At 35.4% G+C, this 19,810-nt stretch overlaps 1 protein-coding gene across 1 annotated transcript; it reads right to left on the bottom strand.

Annotated features, from left to right (window-relative positions):
* Positions 1-14,720: 14,720 nt before the first annotated feature.
* Positions 14,721-18,050, bottom strand: LOC127082941 (ras-related protein Rab11A). Its single transcript, XM_051023169.1, has 2 exons — positions 17,644-18,050; positions 14,721-15,385 (listed from the first exon to the last, which is right to left on the bottom strand). The coding sequence occupies exons 1-2, from the start codon at positions 17,874-17,876 to the stop codon at positions 14,944-14,946; spliced, it is 675 nt and encodes a 224-aa protein (XP_050879126.1). The 5' UTR covers positions 17,877-18,050; the 3' UTR covers positions 14,721-14,943.
* Positions 18,051-19,810: the final 1,760 nt, after the last annotated feature.

The following is a 19,810-nucleotide window of genomic DNA, read 5'->3' as shown; positions in this document are numbered from 1 at the left end:
GCATATGGACAATGCAATGTTATGCAGTGGACATGATTATGCTATGACCTAATATGAAATGAATGTACAAAATGGTAGGGTGCAAATTTGAGGTGCTACAATGCTAATAAATGCATGAGATAACTCTTCATAAATTTTGAATTTTGAATTTTGAATTTTGAATTTTGAGATTGTAACTCTTCATGAGATGTTGCAAAGGCGAAACCATGCAACTGTTGGTGAAACATGCTGCAGGCCAACCATTATGATTATTGGAAAAGAACATTGCTTCACCAAGGGTTGCTACCTTGTGAAACAATATCAACGTGGCCTATAAAAGCATAAATCCGGATTCAGAATACAACACACAAAATCCAAAAATCCTCTAAATAATTCCAGACGCTCTTCGCTGCATTCGGGTTTTCACCGGTCTTGCGCAAACTCGATAAGGCTGAATTATCCTGGGTATTCCTGCATCAGAACTCTAAGACAATCGAGAGTGCTTGAAATACTATAAGGAAAGTGTTGCGTTCACGATTTAAGCCTGAATCCCTTTAATCTTTCCGAAATTCTAATAGTCTTATAGTATCTCAAATCATGGTCACCGACGCTTCTGTTTCAAGCATCAAACTGATGAATCAGGACCTTGTTAAGTTAGATCGTTTCGATGGAACAAACTATACCCGTTGGCAAGACAAAATGACATTTCTCCTGACCGCCCTGAAAATTCAATATGTCTTGGATCCTGAACTGGAGGCAATTCCAGAACCAACTGAGAATGACACTGATGAAGTAAAAAAGGGAGAAAGAAACGAAAAGAAGATGAACTGCTTTGTCGTGGACACATCTTGAACACATTATATGATCGTCTCTATGATCTCTACACCAATACTGCATCCGCAAAGGAAATCTGGGACGCACTCGAATTCAAATTCAAGGCCGAAGAAGAAGGTACGAAAAAGTTTTTAATATCTAAATACTTTGATTTTAAGATGTTGGATTCCAAGCCGATTCTTGCACAAGTACACGAGTTACAGGTTCTCGTGAATAAAATAAAAGTCGTGAAAATTGACATTCCTGAAGCATTCCAAGTCGGTGCAATAATAGCAAAATTGCCACCTTCGTGGAAAGGATACAGAAAGAAATTGCTGCATAGTTCTAAGGACTTTTTTTTGGAGAAACTTCAGAAACTCCTTCGTATCGAGGAGGAAACGAAGGATTGAGAAAAAACTGAGTCTGCTGGATTTGCTAAAGCAAATGCTGTTGCCGCTAAAGGAAAGAAAAAATATGATGGCATGAAAAACCATCTCGGCCCAAGGAAACAAGTTCAAAAATTCTGGCGGACCAAAAGGTACTAAAAATGGTTGTTATGTATGTGGCAAACCCGGACATTATGCTCGAGATTGCAGGCACAATAAGTCCAAAAATGAGGTCAATGTTGTTCATGCTGATGACGACATAATCGCTACGGTAAGTGAAATTATGGCAATCAAAGGCAAAGTGCAAGGATGGTGGTATGACACATGTGCAACTGTGCATGTATCTTATGATAAAACAACATTCAAAACCTATACCGAAGTCAATGATGGACAAGAAGTGCAAATGGGAAATGAAGTGCGATCTAAAGTCGTTGGAACAGGATCCGTCGAACTCAACTTCACTTCCGGAAAGAAAGTCACTCTTGTTAATGTGCTTCATGTTCCTGATATGAATAGAAACCTTGTTAGTGGGGACTTATTGGGAAAACCGGGTATTAAGTCTGTATATGAATCAGGCAAATTAATATTGACCCGTAATGGTATATTTGTAGGAAAAGGATATTCCGCTGAAGGAATGATCAAACTTTGTACTACCGACAATATTATTAATGAAATTTCTAATTCTGCTTATATGCTTGAATCTATTTCCTTATGGCACTCTAGATTGGCACATATTGGTATTAGTACTATGAATAGACTAATTAAATCCGGTTTGATATCATGCAACATTCATGATTTCGGAAAATGTGAAATATGTGTTAAATCAAAAATGATAAAGAAACCTTTCAAAAGTGTTGAAAGAAAAACAAACGTGCTAGATCTTGTGCACTCTGATTTGTGTGAATTTAATGGTATGTTGACCCGTGGGGGGAACCGTTATTTTATAACGTTTATCGATGATTGCTCTAGGTTCACACATGTATATCTCTTAAAGCATAAAGATGATGCTTTTAATGCCTTTAAGACATATAAATCAGAAGTAGAAAATCAATTAAGTACAACTATAAAAGTACTTAGGAGCGATAGAGGCGGAGAATATTTCTCAGCAGAATTTGATGCATATTGTGAAGAATATGGCATCATACACGAATGTTCTGCGCCCCGCACACCACAACAAATTGGCATGGCCGAAAGAAAAAATAGAACATATCAAGAGATGATAAATGCTATGTTAATGCATTCAGAATTACCATTTAATTTATGGGGTGAAGCACTATTGTCCGCATGTCACATAATGAACAAGATTCCTTTAAAAACAACTGGTATTTCTCCATATGAGAAATGGAAAGGAAGACCACCAAGTATTGATTATTTCAGAGTGTGGGGGTGTGTAGCTTATTACAAGAACATGGATCCCAAAAGGACAAAATTGGGTCCTCGAGGAATCAGGTGTGCCTTCATAGGATATGCACCAAATAGCAAAGCATACAGACTTCTAAATCTAGAGTCTAATGTAATTGTTGAATCCAGAGATGTGGAGTTCTTTGAAAATCTCATCACAACGGATAAGGGACCTGAAAATCCCACAATTGAAGAATCTCGTGACAAAGATTCGACACAAATTGTTGAAACACAATCAGAACCAAGGAGAAGCAAAAGGGCACGAAAAACTAAGGATCTAGGACCAGATGAAATCAATTCCCAACTCATTTCTCTTTATTTAGTTGAAGGAAATAGCAAGAATGATGTTCATAAAATTCCTATTATTCTTCAAGTAGAAGATGATCCTAAAACATATAAGGAAGCAGTGGCTTCTAGGGACGCTTCTTTTTGGAAAGATGCTATCCAAGATGAAATGGATTCAATTATGTCAAATCATACTTGGGAACTAGTTGATCTTCCGAAGGGATCAAGACCCATTGGATGCAAGTGGGTGTTTAGAAAAAAGTATCATAGTAACGGTACATTAAACACCTACAAGGCTAGACTAGTAGCAAAAGGATTTAGACAAAAGGAAGGTGTCAATTATTTTGACACATATGCACCGGTAGCAAAAACTACGACAATTAGAATCCTGTTTGCACTAGCTTCCTTGAATAACCTTATTGTTCATCAAATGGATGTTAAAACAGCATTCCTAAACGGAGATCTCGATGAGGAGATCTACATGGAGCAACCAGAAGGCTTCATGCTTCCTGGAAATGAACAAAAGGTATGCAAACTTGTTAAGTCTTTATACGGTTTAAAACAGGCACCAAAACAATGGCATCAAAAATTTGACACCGCCATAATTTCAAATGGGTTTGTTCCAAACTCTTGTGACAAATGCTTGTACACAAAGGTGCGCGGAAGTGTTGTGATATTTCTATGTCTATATGTTGATGACATGTTGATTATCAGCAATGAAATGAATGGAATATTAGAAACAAAGAAATTTTTGACTTTCACATTCAAGATGAAAGATCTTGGACTAGTTGACACTATACTAGGGATCAAAGTAAAACGAAATAATGGGGGTTATGAACTTAATCAAACACATTATATTGAGAAAATGTTGGAAAAGTTCAAACACCTAAACTTTAAGGAAGTAAACACTCCATTCGATCCTAGTGTCAAACTTCAAAAGAACAATGGGAGAACCGTGGCACAACTGGAATATGCAAGTGCAATTGGATGTCTAATGTACTTAATGCAATGCACCAGACCTGGCATAGCTTTTGCAGTTAGTAAGATGAGTAGATTTACTAGCAATCCAAATGATGAACATTGGAAGGCCATAACTAGGATTTTCGGATATTTGTTAAAGACCAAAAATCTTGGCCTTCATTATGGTAAGTTTCCTGCCGTACTAGAAGGATATACCGGCGCAAGTTGAATATCAAGTGTTGGAGATTATAAATCTACAACTGGGTGGATATTCATATTAGCTGGAGGTGCGATTTCTTGGAAAAGCAAGAAACAAACATGCATTACTCTCTCAACCATGGAATCAGAGTTTGTGGCTCTTGCGTCTGCTGGACAAGAAGCAGAATGGTTGAGGGACCTCTTATTGGAGGTTCCGTTAGCTATAGACAATGTTTCAAAAGTATTGATACATTGTGATAGTCAAGCCACCCTGGCTAGAGCGTTCAGTGAAGTGTACAATGGAAAGTCTAGACATATAGGTCTTAGACACTCTCTCGTGAGAAAAATGATAAAGGATGGGATCATTTCACTAACATATATACAAACAAGCTATAATTTGGCTGATCCATTTACTAAACCACTGGCCAGAGATTTAGTAAAAACTACCTCGAAAGGTATGGGATTAAAACTCCTTGAATAAGGATTCTGACAATGATAGCAACTCAATCTGAAGTTAACACATCTTAACCTAAGATTCAATGGGTAACAACAAGTCGTTGATTTGGAAGGTTATGCAATATTCCACGATAATGTTGACGATTACAAACTGAGGGTTGATTTTTCAAAGAAACTCTTAATGAAGTTCTATATCAAGGAGGATACGTATCTCAAGAAATAGATACGAATTGAACTTCACCTATATGAACTTCAAGATGGTGTCGTCTTAAGGTGAGAGTTGGAGTTTCTCTCATGAAAAATTCATGAAAATAGGAAAAGCACATGGCCATAAATAGTGTTAGGCGAGATATGTAGGCGAAGAACCTCTAAAAGTGTGTGTATAGCAACGCCGGTCTGATCACATGGGATAATGGTTCAAAGCATATCTACCTAACGTTTCGATTAGGCTTTGCGTTGTCTTTACTAAGGTTAAGTTCAAATCGAAAGATACCTAACTGTATTAACACTTTTTGCTTTCTATATTCTGGAATTGGATTTGTCATTATTAGAACAAGTGGGGGATTATTGTAATTTATTAAATACAAGTGTGTTCCAAAATGATAAATGGTGGAAGTGAGTTAATACAAATAAATGCATGAGATAACTCTTCATGAATTTTGAATTTTGAATTTTGAATTTTGAATTCGGAGATTGTAACTCTTCATGAGATGTTGCAAAGGCGAAACCATGCAACTGTTGGTGAAACATGCTACAGGCCAACCATTATGATTATTGGAAAAGGACATTGCTTCACCAAGGGCCGCAACCTTGTGAAACAATATCAACATGGCCTATAAAAGCATAAATCCGGATTCATAATACAACACACAAAATCCAAAAATCCTCTAAATAATTCCAGACGCTCTTCGCTGCATTCGGGTTTTCGCCGGTCTTGCGCAAACTCGATAAGGCTGAATTATCCTTGGTATTCCTGCATCAGAACTCTAAGACAATCGAGAGTGCTTGAAATACTATAAGGAAAGTGTTGCGTTCACGATTCAAGCATGTATCCCTTTAATCTTTCCGAAATTCTAACAGTTATTATATATATTGTTTTGCATACATTGCCTAAAGTTGTATCTAACTATCTATACATCATATTATCATTTTTAAACTGCTTATAACATTTTTTTCAGGCAAAGTTTCTTCAAGCATACAATGCGATAGTAAGAATGCTTCTTGAAAGTCGAAAATTCAATTGCATCAAAGGCAACGACAGCCTTTATAAAACTTAAGCAGAAAGACTAGTTGGGTTTCTTAGAACTATTGATATGTGTGGAGTATCTTGCACCAATACTTTAGTTTTATGTAAATGTGTGTGTTTTTTTATAATAAATTTTAAATGTTATTTTAAGTGAGTTTTAATTTAGAAGCTAGTGGAAAGATAAAGAATTCTTGTAGTCGAAAGGTCAAGAGGTTAGTGGTCTATTAATAGAACTTAGTTGCATTTTAATTCCTAGAATAGCAGTATCTTAGGTCTATATAAAGATTTGGTTGAATTCTCATTTCGATAAGTAAGAGAGCAATATACAAAGTAGAATTTGTGTCAACAAATTGGCATCAGAGCTAATGGCGAACGTGATGAGTAAAATGCCGCTACCACGACTAACAAAGTCGAACTACGAAACTAGAGTATTCAAATTAAAGCTCTTCTTGGATCTCTAAATGCGTATGAGGTGATCAAAGACGGTTCCACATAACCAACAGACAATGCGGCATATACAGCGACTCAAAACAAGGCGTTGAAAGAGGCGCGATCGAAGGATAAGACGACACTATACATGTTATTCCGAGTCGTTGACGAATCAGGCTTCGGGAAAAAACGCGGTTCGACTACGTCGAAAGAAGCATGGGCCACGTTAGAAAAAGTGTTCAAAGGAGCAGACTGAGTCAAGCAAGTATGTCTCCAAACTCTTCATGGCGAATTGGAGAGGATGCAGGTGAAAGAGTTGGAAACTGTATCTGACTACATCACGCGTGTACAAGCAGTGGTGAACCAACTCACCGAAATGGCGAAACGGTAACTGATGCACGAGTTGTCGAAAAGATTTTGAGATCATTAACTGACAATTTTGAGAATATTGTGTGTGCGATAGAAGAGTCCAATGACCTTTCGACGCTCATAGTCGAAGAGCTCGCTGGTTCTCTTGAAGCATACAAACAACGTAAGATGAAAAAGAAGGAGGAGACACTCGAAGAAGCACTTCAAATCAAGGAGTCAATCAAAGACGAAAAAGTACGTTATTCTCTAAATTTTTGAGGTAAAGGACGTGGTTATGGAGGTCGTGAAAATGGTCGAAGTGTTCAAGGCAGTAGTCTTGAAGGATATAATAAAGAGAATGGACAGTTGAACCAACCAAATTGGCGTGGAAGAGGACGCGGTCGAGGAAGAGGTGTCCGATCGAACTACTCCAACGTCGAGTACTACAAGTGTTGGAAGTATGGTCATTACGCGAAGGATTGCAACTCCTACAAATTCTATAATTGTGGTAAAGTGGGACACCTTACAAAAGACTGTCGAGTCGAAAAGAAGGTAGAAGAAACAACCAATCTAGTTTTGGAAGCCGAAGCGAATGAAGGTTTTCTCTTAATGGCTCAAAATGAAGTCAACACCAATAATGACACTCTGTAGTACCTCGACTCAGGGGCAAGAAACCATATGTATGGTCACGAATATCTATTCAAAGAGATGCAAAAGATTGAGGATGGTCATGTGTCACTTGGAGATGCATCGAAGGTGAAGGTCGAAGGCAAAGGTACAATTTGTTACTTACAAAAGGATGGCTTGATTGGGTCAATCCAAGATGTTTATTACGTACCAGATCTCAAGACCAACGTTTTGAGTTTGAGGCAACTCACAGAAATATGTTATTCAGTACTTATAAAAGATTGGGACTACACTTGAAGGACATGCTAGGGCATCTGATTGCTCGAGTCGAAATGGAAAGAAATCGAATGTACAAACTGAATTTGAGAAGCGTCCGCGAAAAATGTTTGCAAGTCAATGTCGAAGACAGAGCGTCGTTGTGGCATTTACGTTTTTGTCATCTACATCATACTGGTCTGAGAAGGTTAGCGAAGAGGAACATAGTGCACGGGCTGGAAGACATGGACTATGAGGGCACATTTTGTGAAGAATGTGTTCTTAGCAAACAAACGAGAACCTCATTTCAAAAGAAGGCAGAATATCAAGCTAAACATATTCTCGAACTGATTCATACCGACATATGTGGGTCAATCACTCTGGAATCTTTCAGTGGCAAAAGGTACTTCATTTCCTTTATCGACGATTTCTCACGAAAGACTTGGGTTTATTTTTTGAAAGAAAAATCTGAAACATTTGAAGTGTTCAAAAAATTCAAAGTAATGATGGAGAAGGCAACTGATAGACATATCAAAGTCGTTCGATCCGATAGAGGTGGTGAGTATACTTTGACATATTTCATGAAGTATTGTGAGAAGGAAGGCATAAGAAGATTTCTAACCGCGCCATATGCTCCTCAACAAAACGGTGTGGCTAAAAGAAAGAACCGAACTATTTACGACATGGTTCGTTCAATGCTCAAGAGCAAGAACATGTCGAAAGAATTATGGGCAAAATTCGTACAATGTTCCATTTATGTTCAAAATAGATGTCCACATGCGAAGTTAGATGATCAAACACCATAAGAGGTATGGAGCAGACAAAAACCAATAGTTTCTCATCTCAAAGTGTTCGGTAGTGTGGCTTATGCACACATACCTGATCAACGAAGAACAAAGCTTGAAGACAAAAGCAAAAAATACATATTTATTGGATATGATGAGAGGACAAAAGGGTACAAACTACTCGACCCGACAAGCAAGAAAGTGATAGTGAGTCGAGATGTGTGAATAAATGAAGCAAGCAAATGGGACTGGAACAATTCGACATAAGTTATCGTCGAGGCCGGAGAATCATCATTCGCTGCAGCAACAAGCATACCAAAAAACTTTGAAACTATTGACAATGAAGATGAACTTCGACAACCCAAAATGCGAAGTTTGCAAGATTTGTATGATTCGACAAATGAGGTACACCTTGTATGTCTTTTGGCAGATAATGAAAACATTAGTTTTGAAGAAGCGTTGCAAAACAAGAAGTGGAAGACTGCCATGGATGAAGAGATTAAGGAAATTGACCGCAACAACACATGGGAGCTAGTCGAATTGCCGAAAGGAAGTAAACCCATTGGTGTGAAGTGGGTATTCAAGAAAAAGATGAATGCTCAAGTAGGAACAGAACGATATAAGGCGTGACTTATTATGAATGGATACAAGCAAAACGCTGGAATTGACTATGACGAGATATTTGCTCATGTTGCAAGAATGAAGACAATTCGATTACTTATCTCACAGGCTGCTCAATTCAAATGGTCGATATTTCAAATGGATGTCAAGTCGGTATTTCTGAATGGTATGCTCGAAGAAGAAGTCTACATTGAACAACCACACGGGTATATGAAAGTTGGAGAAGATAAGAAGGTGCTAAATGTGAAGAAAGCACTTTATGGGCTGAAGCAAGCACCGCGGGCATGGAATACACGTATTGGCACATATTTCAAGGAGAATGGGTTCAAACAATGTCCCTATGAGCATTCCCTTTATGTAAAGAAGAATGAAGGTAACATGTTGCTTGTTGCCCTCTATGTCGATGATCTTATCTTTTCGGATAGTAATGATCAGATGATAGAAGAATTCAAAGGCACAATGACACGGGAATTTGAGATGACAGATTTGGGCTTGATGAGATTTTTCTTGGTCTGGAGGTTAGACAAGTAGAAATAGGAATTTTTATATCACGTGAGACATATGCAAAGGAAATCTTGAAAAAAAAATACAAAATGAAAGATTGTAACCCGGTCTCGACACCAATGGAACCGGGTGCAAAGATGTCGAAGTTCGATGGAGGAGAACGTGTCGAAGCGAGTAGATACATGAGTTTGGTAGGAAGTCTTAGCTATCTTACATGTACAAGGTCGGAAATTTCATTAAGTGTCGGCATTGTAAGTCGATTCATGGAGGATCCAGTATATTCACATTGGAAGGCATTGAAGTGAATCCTAAGGTACATCCAAGGAACGATGTCATTTGGAATGTTCTACTCAAGAACAGAAGATTACAAACTAATTGGTTACCCCAACAGCGATTGGTGCGGAGGTATAGACGATCGAAAAAGCACCTCAGGATATGTGTTCTTTATGGGAAAAACTATGTTTACCTGGCTTTCTAAGAAGCAACCGAAAATAACGTTTTCGACATGTGAAGCTGAATATGTGATAGCATCTTGGTGTGTTTGTCATGCGATATGGCTTAGAAATTTGTTGAGTCGGATGAAACTAAAGTAACTAGGTGCAACCGTGATTCGAATTGACAATAAATCAGCAATTGAGTTAGCAAAGAATCCAGTGAACCATGGAAGAAGCAAACACATCGACGTTCGTTTTCATTTTATCCGAAATCAAGTGAAGGAAGGAAATATAGAATTGGCGCATGTTGTAACAACCCAATTTTTAGTATTTATTTATTATACTATTATTACTTATGTGGAGTGTTAATTAATTATTTAGTTGATAGGAGATATCATGAATAATTGAATTAATTAACTTGGTGGATATATGGTGTTAGTTTAATTTATTTGAATTAAATAGAGATATTTAAATATTAGGTCTTATTGGGCCTATTAATTAAATTAGAAGTATAATGACTTAAGCCCAAATAGAATACTAATATAAATAGTAAGAGGTGAGGAGAGTGAGAATTAGGACTCATTTGATCATTGAAGGCAATAGAGAAAGAGGAGAGGAAAAGTAAAGAGAAGAGCTAGGGTTTCCAGAAAATTGAAGAGGTAAGGGGGGATCCTTATTATTATGGGTTAGTATGATCGGGTCAATGGGTAGGAACATGTTTAGGTTGAAATCCTTAAATTGCATGTTTCGGAATTGTTAGGTTTTGATGAGTGTTCTTAATTTATGGTGATTTGATTGGGTTAAAACTGTAAATTAATGTCATATATTTAGAGTATTGTATGAGTCATAATTATCTGAACGTGTAGCTTTTTACGGAATCGAAATCGGAGGTCCGAAAGTCCTGCAACGATGAAAAACGCAAAAAATTTTGCATGCTGTTTTACAGTAACCGGTTACCCACCGAGCGTTAACCGGTTACTTGCTTAAAAATCTGCATTCTGTTAAACTGAGTAACGGGTTACCCACCGAGCGTTAACCGGTTACTTCCTTAAAAATCTGCATTCTGTTAAACTGAGTAACGGGTTACCCACCGAGCGTTAACCGATTACTTGCTTAAAAATCTGCATTCTGTTAAACTGAGTAACGGGTTACCCACCGAGCATTAACCGGTTACTTGCTTAAAAATCTGTTAATTCTATTTTACAGTAACGGGTTACTCACCGAGCGTTAACCGGTTACCACTGTTTGAAAAATGGAAAATTGAGATTTAAATGCTGTATTTATTTTGAAATGCAATCTAAGTGTGTGTAGTTGATAATTAGCCTATATTTGTGAATGATATATTGTTATGAATGTGTATATGTACCATTGTTGGATTGTGAATGATATATTGTTATGAATGTTTATATGTACCATTGGTGGATTGTGAATGATATATTGTTATGAATGTGTATATGTACCATTGGTGGATTGTGAATGATATATTGTTATGAATGTGTTTATGTACCATTGGTGGATTGTGAATGATATATTGTTATGAATGTGTATATGTACCATTGGTGGATTGTGAATGATATATTGTTATGAATGTGTATATGTACCATTGGTGTATGATTCATAGAGTTGAATTATGGTGATATGTGGAATGTTAAGATGGTAGAGATGATCTTGGTTGCATATGTATTGGTATTTGTACATTCATTCATGGCATGGCCGGCTTCATTGTGGAAGCGGTGAAACTGTGGGTTCACATGGTATTAGACGTTGATCCTTAATTGGAAATAGGCGTGGTAAATAGACGTTGATCCTTAATCGGAAATAGGCGTAGCAGACGTTGATCCTTAATTGGAAATAGGCGTAGCAGACGTTGATCCTTAATTGGAAACAGGCGTGGTAAATAGACGTTGATCCTTAATTGGAAATAGGCGTGGTAAATAGACGTTGATCCTTAATTGGAAATAGGCGTGGTAAATAGACGTTGATCCTTAATTGGAAATAGGCGTAGCAGACGTTGATCCTTAATTGGAAATAGACGTGGTGGCTTGGATTCTAGATATTGAATCGGAAAGCGGTGAAACGTTGGGTTCACATTATGGTACCACATGCATAGAGTCACATGTCTTGCATTGAGTCACATTAGAGTCATGTGATAGTTGAATGTTTGCATTGTTATAATTGTGATGTGCGTATGAGATATAGTAATTGAATTTGGTGATGTTTGGATACATAACTTGGCAAATTATGTGATTATGTGATAATTGTCGTTATGTGTATGTTTGGGAATACACTATTGGATTTGGATATTATACTCCTTGAGTTTTTATGTGTGCTTGAAACATGTGGAATAAATGTTGTTTAATATTATTTACATGGTTATATGAAGTGTGACGAATTCCTTTAATTGTTGATTTAATCATTGTGCTTGATTAATACTTCTTCATAATGATTTGAATTCTCATCCTTTCTGTTTGAATGTTACCTTTACATGGGTATCGCGCAGATACTCAGGAGTAGTATCACTGAAGTAAGTGGATGGTAGCTCACTCGAGATTAGCTGGAGAGCTGCGGTACTTCGTTTAGAGACTAAGTAGTGAGTCAATGCTCTGGTCATGTAACACTGGGTAGATTGGTAGTATGGAACTCATATCTGATTTGTATACGTTTTATGTTATTAATTGTGAACATGTTTAATTGAAGAGATTATTGAGAGATGATCATGGTATGGGACATGGATCATTTGATGAAATGCATGGAGATTCGTTATTTTCCGTTGTGAACGCATATGCTTGAATATTCATGATAATTGAAATGTGTTATTTTAAATGACCAGGTGTATTGTATATTGATGATGAATGATGTTGGTTTTTGAAAGCTCTTAGTTTTGAAAACGTCGATGTGACGCCCTTTTGTTTATATGCGTGCTTATTTACTTTGATTATATGTTAAGTATTTTGGGATAGAAAAAAGGGTGTTACAATGTGGCAAGTCAGGATCAAGCTGCGAATATCTTTACAAAACCGCTACCAAAAGTACTTTTCAACAAATGCAAGAAGATAATTGGTATGGCAGATTGTAGAAACATTTAAGTTTACGAGGGAGTTTTGTTGAATAAAATTTAAATGTTATTTTAAATAAATTTTAATTTAGAAGTTAGTGGAAAGATAAAGAATTCTTGCAGTGGAAATGCCAAGAGATTAGTGGTCTATTAATAGAACTTAGTTGCATTTTAATTCCTAGAATAGTAGTATCTTGGATCTATATAAAAACTTGGTTGTATTTTCATTTCGATAAGCAAGAGAATAATATATAAAAATAGAATTTGTGTCAATAATTTTGCTATTCATTGTTGAGAAATCGGATAGATTAGTCCTTCATTTAGGTTGTTTTTGGATTTTGTATATGAAGATTAAACAAGTAAAAAATTGTTCCGAGTATGATAATTCATACTCTTTTTAAATATATATATATATATATATATATATATATATATATATATATATATATATATATATATATATATATATATATATCAAATAAAATAATTAAAAATGACATGGAAATAAATGTTGCATATGTGGAAGTAACATATCAACAAGTAAATTATTTATATATGGGAATAATTTTATTATTTATTTAAATATTTTTATATACGGAAATAATTTTATGATCGAGTCAAACGTTTTTATATATAAAAATAATTTATTATTGATTCAATTATAAATAATATCAAAATAAAAACAATATTTATATACGAAAAAATAAATTATTTATTCAAATATTTTTATATTCGCAAAAAAATACTATTATTATAAATGAGAATAATTTTACTATTATTTTAAATATTAAATAATAAAAATTTATCAATTATTTTTTAAATATATGAAAAAATTAAGAGAGTTTTAAAAATATTACGTAAATATTTTAAAATTATATTCTCTTCTATAAAATAAATTTCTTTTAATCATATTATTTTTAATATTGTTGTTTATATTCCATATTCTATATTTATTATTATTTCAATTTAATTTTTTTTTTCAACTTCTTATTTTAATTATAATTTGAAAACAAATGGGCATCCAAATCATATTCCGCCCGACATCGTGCAAGGGTTTCTTCCTAGTTAATAAAAAAAGCACATCATATTACTCAAACGAAAATAATGCAATGAAGAACAAATTAATAAATTGAATCATTCAGAAAGATGTAATCCGATGTAGACCAAAACAACAAACTGAGTGAATCAAAAAGATGTAATCTGGTTAGGAAAAACTGATAGCATACCAAATTACTCAAATTAAAGTATAATCCAGTGTAGAACAAAATAAAATTAACAAAAACCGCCTAGTGTTATAGAAAAATGCACAAACCAGATCAATGTTTTTCAAGTGTTCCAGTATGGAATTTTGAGCCGTTTTCTTATCTCTTCTTTCACTTGTTCACCGAATCAGTTGAAAAAGTGAGGGGAAAAAATAAAAATTTGAAAAGTTTAAATATATATACAAGAGTAAATTTGTCATCTCAGATAAAATAAAAAGGCAAAGGGATAAACGTTGAGGTGTGGAAGAAGTTTACATCACATGAAACACACCAAAATGAGTATTTTTATTTTTTTAAGAAATCTCTAAAGAACTTCAATACGGACTGGTTTTAGTAAGGTTCATCAAATTCAAAATGGTGTTAGGAAGTTTCACCAACATTGCTTGAAAACGATAAATGTGTGGGTTTATTAATTTATTATATATATATAACAAACAGTGTCAATATTACTGACAACACGTGATGGAAGAATGACTGATTAACATTATTGAAGCAGTCAGGTTTTGCCTTGTGCAATACTTGTACCAAGTTTTCTTAACATTGCTGATTGATTTGAACCTGGAACTTCAATGAACTATATCTGCAAGTTCAGCCATGCAATATTCATAGGGGAACCAGGCCATAGCAGTAACAGCCTCTATGTTAGGCTATTTGGTATGACAATATTTTACAAACATGTTCCAATTCCAGCCAAGCCATCTATTAAATCACTAGGGATTGTAACAAGCAGTTTGTAATTTGCCTCTAATCTGCTGGTCTTAAATCAACAAGTCAGGCAAAATAAATTTTGAATGATGTAAATTTACACTGGAAATGAGGCAAAACATTAAAAATTGGAGATAGGAACATAGAGCCATGAAAATCTAGTAAATTGAAACAAACTATAAACTAACTCAGAATTACTGACAACACATGCTACTCTTGGCGGGGATGACTTGTGCAGGACCAGGAATAATAATCTTCTTGCCAGACAGAGATGCCGAGTTGCCATTTCCCTGATTCTCATCAGCAGCCAGGTTCTTCTTATTGACAATGTTAAATATTTCTGTCAAAACAGTCATAAAGGCTGTCTCAACATTAATTGCTTCCAGTGCAGAGGTCTCTAAGAAAAACAAACCTTCTTTCTCAGCAAACTCTTTTGCATCCTCTGTCGGTACTGCACGCTGGTCCTCAAGATCACTTTTGTTTCCTATAAGAATGATGACTATATTCTTATCAGCATGGTTACGCAGTTCTTCTAACCATCTAGGTATGTGATCAAAGCTCGGACGTTTGGTAATGTCATAAACCAACATTGCCCCAACAGCACCCCGGTAGTATGCACTTGTAACTGCTCTATATCTGTAGAAGATGCCATTTATATGTATATCAGGAAAATTGCAATCAACATCCAATGTACTAGTAATTTAACTATTGATTGAGTTGATATGAAGTTATAAGACACAGCATATATCAAATATCTACTTGTGATAATTCCGTTGTAAGTTCCATATATCTGCTAAGTAGATTTCTAATTTTCGTGCTAGATTAATTTGAGTAGTAGTTCTAATTCCTTTTCTTACTTGGTCACACCTGCTCAAACTCATCCTGAAGAAAACCTAGGTAAAAACAAAAAGCACCAGACTAGTAGTAGAAACAATACTTAAGCTATAGTTCTGACCTTGCGTAGTTGACATCAGTCAAACATATTTAAGGATGTGTAGTGTTATCAAATTGTGGCGCCATGGCCACTATGGCGGATATACATGGCAGTTTTTGGACTAGCCGCAATGGTAAATATTGGCCGATATTGCGGATTTTCCGCTATAATTGCGCCGCAAAGCGGCCGGTATGGCAGTAGTTTGGCTCTCCGCCATGGACCGTCATCCACTATCGACAACACTGGATGTGTCAAATGCATTCATATTAAAGCATAAATGTTTATAACATTGGAAACAATAAACTCTAAAGTTAAAAACAATAGAGTTGAGCTTGATTTGACTATTTAAAACTGATAACTAAAATTCACAGTGAACATGAAACTGGATCACTACAACATTGAGCAGGTCACCGATGCTGCCCATTATCAGCACACAGTAGATCAAAGTCAGCAAGTAAACCTAGGATCCAATTCAAAGCTAAAATTACCAACAAAAAAATTCATCACCACTGTCAGACCGCAGACAAAGAAAGATAAACAGTAAACTACTGCAATGAACAGAACCGAAAGAAAATTCAATTAAAAAACACAAACCAACATCAAAGTGTGCAAATACGATAAGGAGAGAAAACCGAAGAAGAAATAAGATCTACAAACAACAGTTATAAAGCTAGGTTTATGGTGTTGAAACTCTTTGTTTTACTTTTTTCCCTTTAAACAATATGTGCATTGACTAATAAAAAATAGACCAATCATATTTACAGAAGTGTGTTGGTATCATTTATCACATACTTTTTTCCCTTTATGATGTATCTTATTTGGATTTGGAAGGTAGCACAGACATCTCTCATTACTTCATTTCACAGTTTTGTACATTTGAAATTAGTCAATATCTGTCGCGTGTTATGTCAAAATATGTCAACTGTGTTAAGTCAGGCTGTATGCTTTTGACATGGACCTTTATTAATGATTGACGGCAGTGTTGTTGATGGCGGTCCTGAGAGCCAAAATCTCACCATACCAGCCGCTCTGTGGGGCCGGTATAGCGGATTATGGTGAGAAAACACACAATATTGGCCGATATTTACCATTGCTAAGTAAATCAAATACCTACTTGTGATAAATTTCTTTGTAAGTCAACAAATCTGCTAAGTAGATTTCTAATTCACATGATAGATTAGTTTGAATATATTATTCCTTTTTTTACTTAGTCACACATGCTCAAACTCATCCAAAAGAAAACCTACGCAAAAACAAGAACCACCGGAAATGTGATACTTTCGATTTCATTTGGACCTCGTGTAGTTGACAACAGTCAAACTAATTCAAAAATCGTCAAATGCATTCACATTAAACCCTAAAAAAAGTCTTCACATGAAAAGAAAATCAAACCCTAGGCTATGTTTGGATATCATAAAATGAACGGAGTGGAACGGAGTTTGGAAATTTTAGAACTGTATAAGACAAGTTGTTCATTCCGCCCAAATTGAAGAGGAAGAAATATGATGGTAAATGATGGAATGGAATACATATCACTCAATTCCGCTCTGCTCCATCAAATATTAAATGATCCAAACAATAAAATATCATTTCACTTCATCTCAGCTCCGCTCCATCCGACTAATAAAATTGAACATCATCTGAACATTCATAACTGATAAATAAAGTTAACAGAGAATATGAAACTAGATCTCAACTCAACAAAACTGAACCATGAACAGCACACAGTAAATCAACTCAATAAAATAATCCAAGATCCATGACGTTAAACAGTAAACCACCGCGACGAACAGAAACAAAGGCAAATTCAAATCAAACTTCAAAGACACACACAAACTAATAACAGCAAAGCATGCAAATATGATAAACAGCGCAAATCGACGAATAAACAAGATCCACAAACAAGTACTATTCATTTCAAGAAACAAAAACGAAAACCGTAGCAAAAGTAGAAGAGAACCTTTCTTGACCAGCAGTATCCCAGATCTGAGCCTTAACACTCTTATGTTGAATAACCAAAGTGCGAGTTTGAAATTCAACACCGATTGTAGCTTTAGAGTCCAAGCTGAAATCATTTCTGGCAAAACGAGCTAGTATTTGAGATTTTCCGACGGCGGAATCACCGATAAGAACCACCTTGAAGACGTAGTCTATCTTCTGGTTTGCGTCACCGTAACCTGTTGCACTCGCCATTTTTGAAAGACTGGTTCTTTGTTTTTCTTTCTTCTCTCTTTCTCTCGCTTTTCCGATTTCAAATGTAGCACGCGATTGATTAATTTTAATTAGCGGGTTTTAATTTAGTTTTAAAATAGGGCGGTGTTAATGTCAAAAAGTTTCTGACAGTTGCGAGAGATTATTGGTCGGTGGGGTCCAGAGGTTGAAAGTCGAAACTAGAAGCAGTATAGTACTAATAATTTAAATTTATTCTGTGTTTGGTTTTAAAGAAAAAGTAAAAGGAAAGAAAGATGAAAGAAAGGAAAGTAGAAGGAAAGAAAGAATTGGAAGTGAGGTACTCTATTTCTTATTTATTAGGAAAGAATAAGAGTGAAAACAATATACACTTTTAAAACATTGAACTTTTTTTAAAAATAACCAATTTTGTTAATTTAATTTTCAAAATAACCATTTTTTTAAAATATATAGTAAATTAATCATGTTTTAAATAAATAAAAGTTGCAGTAAAAAATATGTGCTAGATCAATTGGCACATGCTCTCAAAATTGTACTAACGTGTCAGTTAAAGTGGTGACTGCACCACCAATGCGTTCGTCCAAATGGCGCCAATGTTGTAGCACAATGAGGAAGTGCCAATAGATCTAGCGCCTATTTGTATTTCCCTTTTTTTATAAATAGGTCATTCATTCCCCACCATTTTTCACATCCCTTCTCATTTACTTCTTAAGTTTTTCTTTATTTTTTCGACATGATTATTAAAAAGAAATAGGTCGGTTTGTTATTCGATTCTCAAGCCTCTGATGAAGATGCGATTTTGGAGCATCCAGAATTTCGAGCAATTAGAGAGGAGCTTGATCTGTTGGTTTGACGAAGAGATTAAATATGGTGAAAATAATTAGAAGAATTGATAGGTCTGCTTCGGTCTTCTGAATTGTGAATAACAAAGCACAACGTATGTGGGAGTCAATTAAAAGTGACAGTGATGTCAGTGTTATAATGTATGGATCAGATGATATTGTTTTGATGGTTGTAACCTCTTAGACATTTTGCAGTGTAAATCCTTTTATTTGTTATTTGTGTTGTTGTTTTAGGCGTGTTTGTGTTCGTTTTGTTGTAACTGAAAGTTGTATTCAATATTAAATTCAATGCCTACCAACTAACACATGTCTACTAAACACGACAACCATTATTTCGTTTCTAAAATAAAACAATGTCCCAATTCAACCAACCAACTCGTCCACCCGTAACCCAACCTACACGACGGAACTACGCTAACATGGACATCGAAATCGATTACGGCAACACGCTCCAACTAACCTTGGAAGAGATGTGAGCAATGATGGATGACACTAATATCTCAAGGACCTCGCACCAAACACCTCAGGTGAATCGTGGGAGGCATCAACTGTAACACCCCGATTAAAATAAGAGAATTATTTAATTGAGTTAATATTATTTTATTAATTTAATTAAATAAAGTTGGATTATTGGATTATTTCTATTATTATTATTGATGTTATTTATTTTAATAATAATTAAATAAATAAATAAATGGAATATGAAGAGTGGAAGGGTAAAAGTGGAAATTGATATAAGAAGCCAAGAGAACTCAAAGTTGGGTTTTTCACGTGTTTTGCTTCAGAGTCAGAGAAAGGGGGAGAAACGCTAAGAGAAAGAGAAGGAAGAGGAAAAGGTCAAAGATTGCTCGGAGCTTCCTTCAATCCAAAGAGGTAAGGGGTCTGAACCGTATTAAACGATAATATGCGAGCAATTTTATGAGATATGTTGGATTGTTGATGAATTTTGGGGATTTTAGGGAGATTGGGAAGGTTGGGGTTTTGGATGGAAAATTCTCCGATCTGTGAGTTTTGTTGTGTCATATGCACTATAATCGAAGTATGTTGTGTATATATGACTGTTAAATGTCGATTTTGGGTTGTTAGCTGTGGGGT

The sequence above is a fragment of the Lathyrus oleraceus genome, chromosome 5 (genome assembly GCF_024323335.1).
Source record: "Lathyrus oleraceus cultivar Zhongwan6 chromosome 5, CAAS_Psat_ZW6_1.0, whole genome shotgun sequence".
Taxonomy (NCBI): Eukaryota; Viridiplantae; Streptophyta; class Magnoliopsida; order Fabales; family Fabaceae; genus Lathyrus; species Lathyrus oleraceus.
Note: the sequence above shows the minus strand (reverse complement) of the source record. Positions and strands in the feature narration are given on the sequence as shown.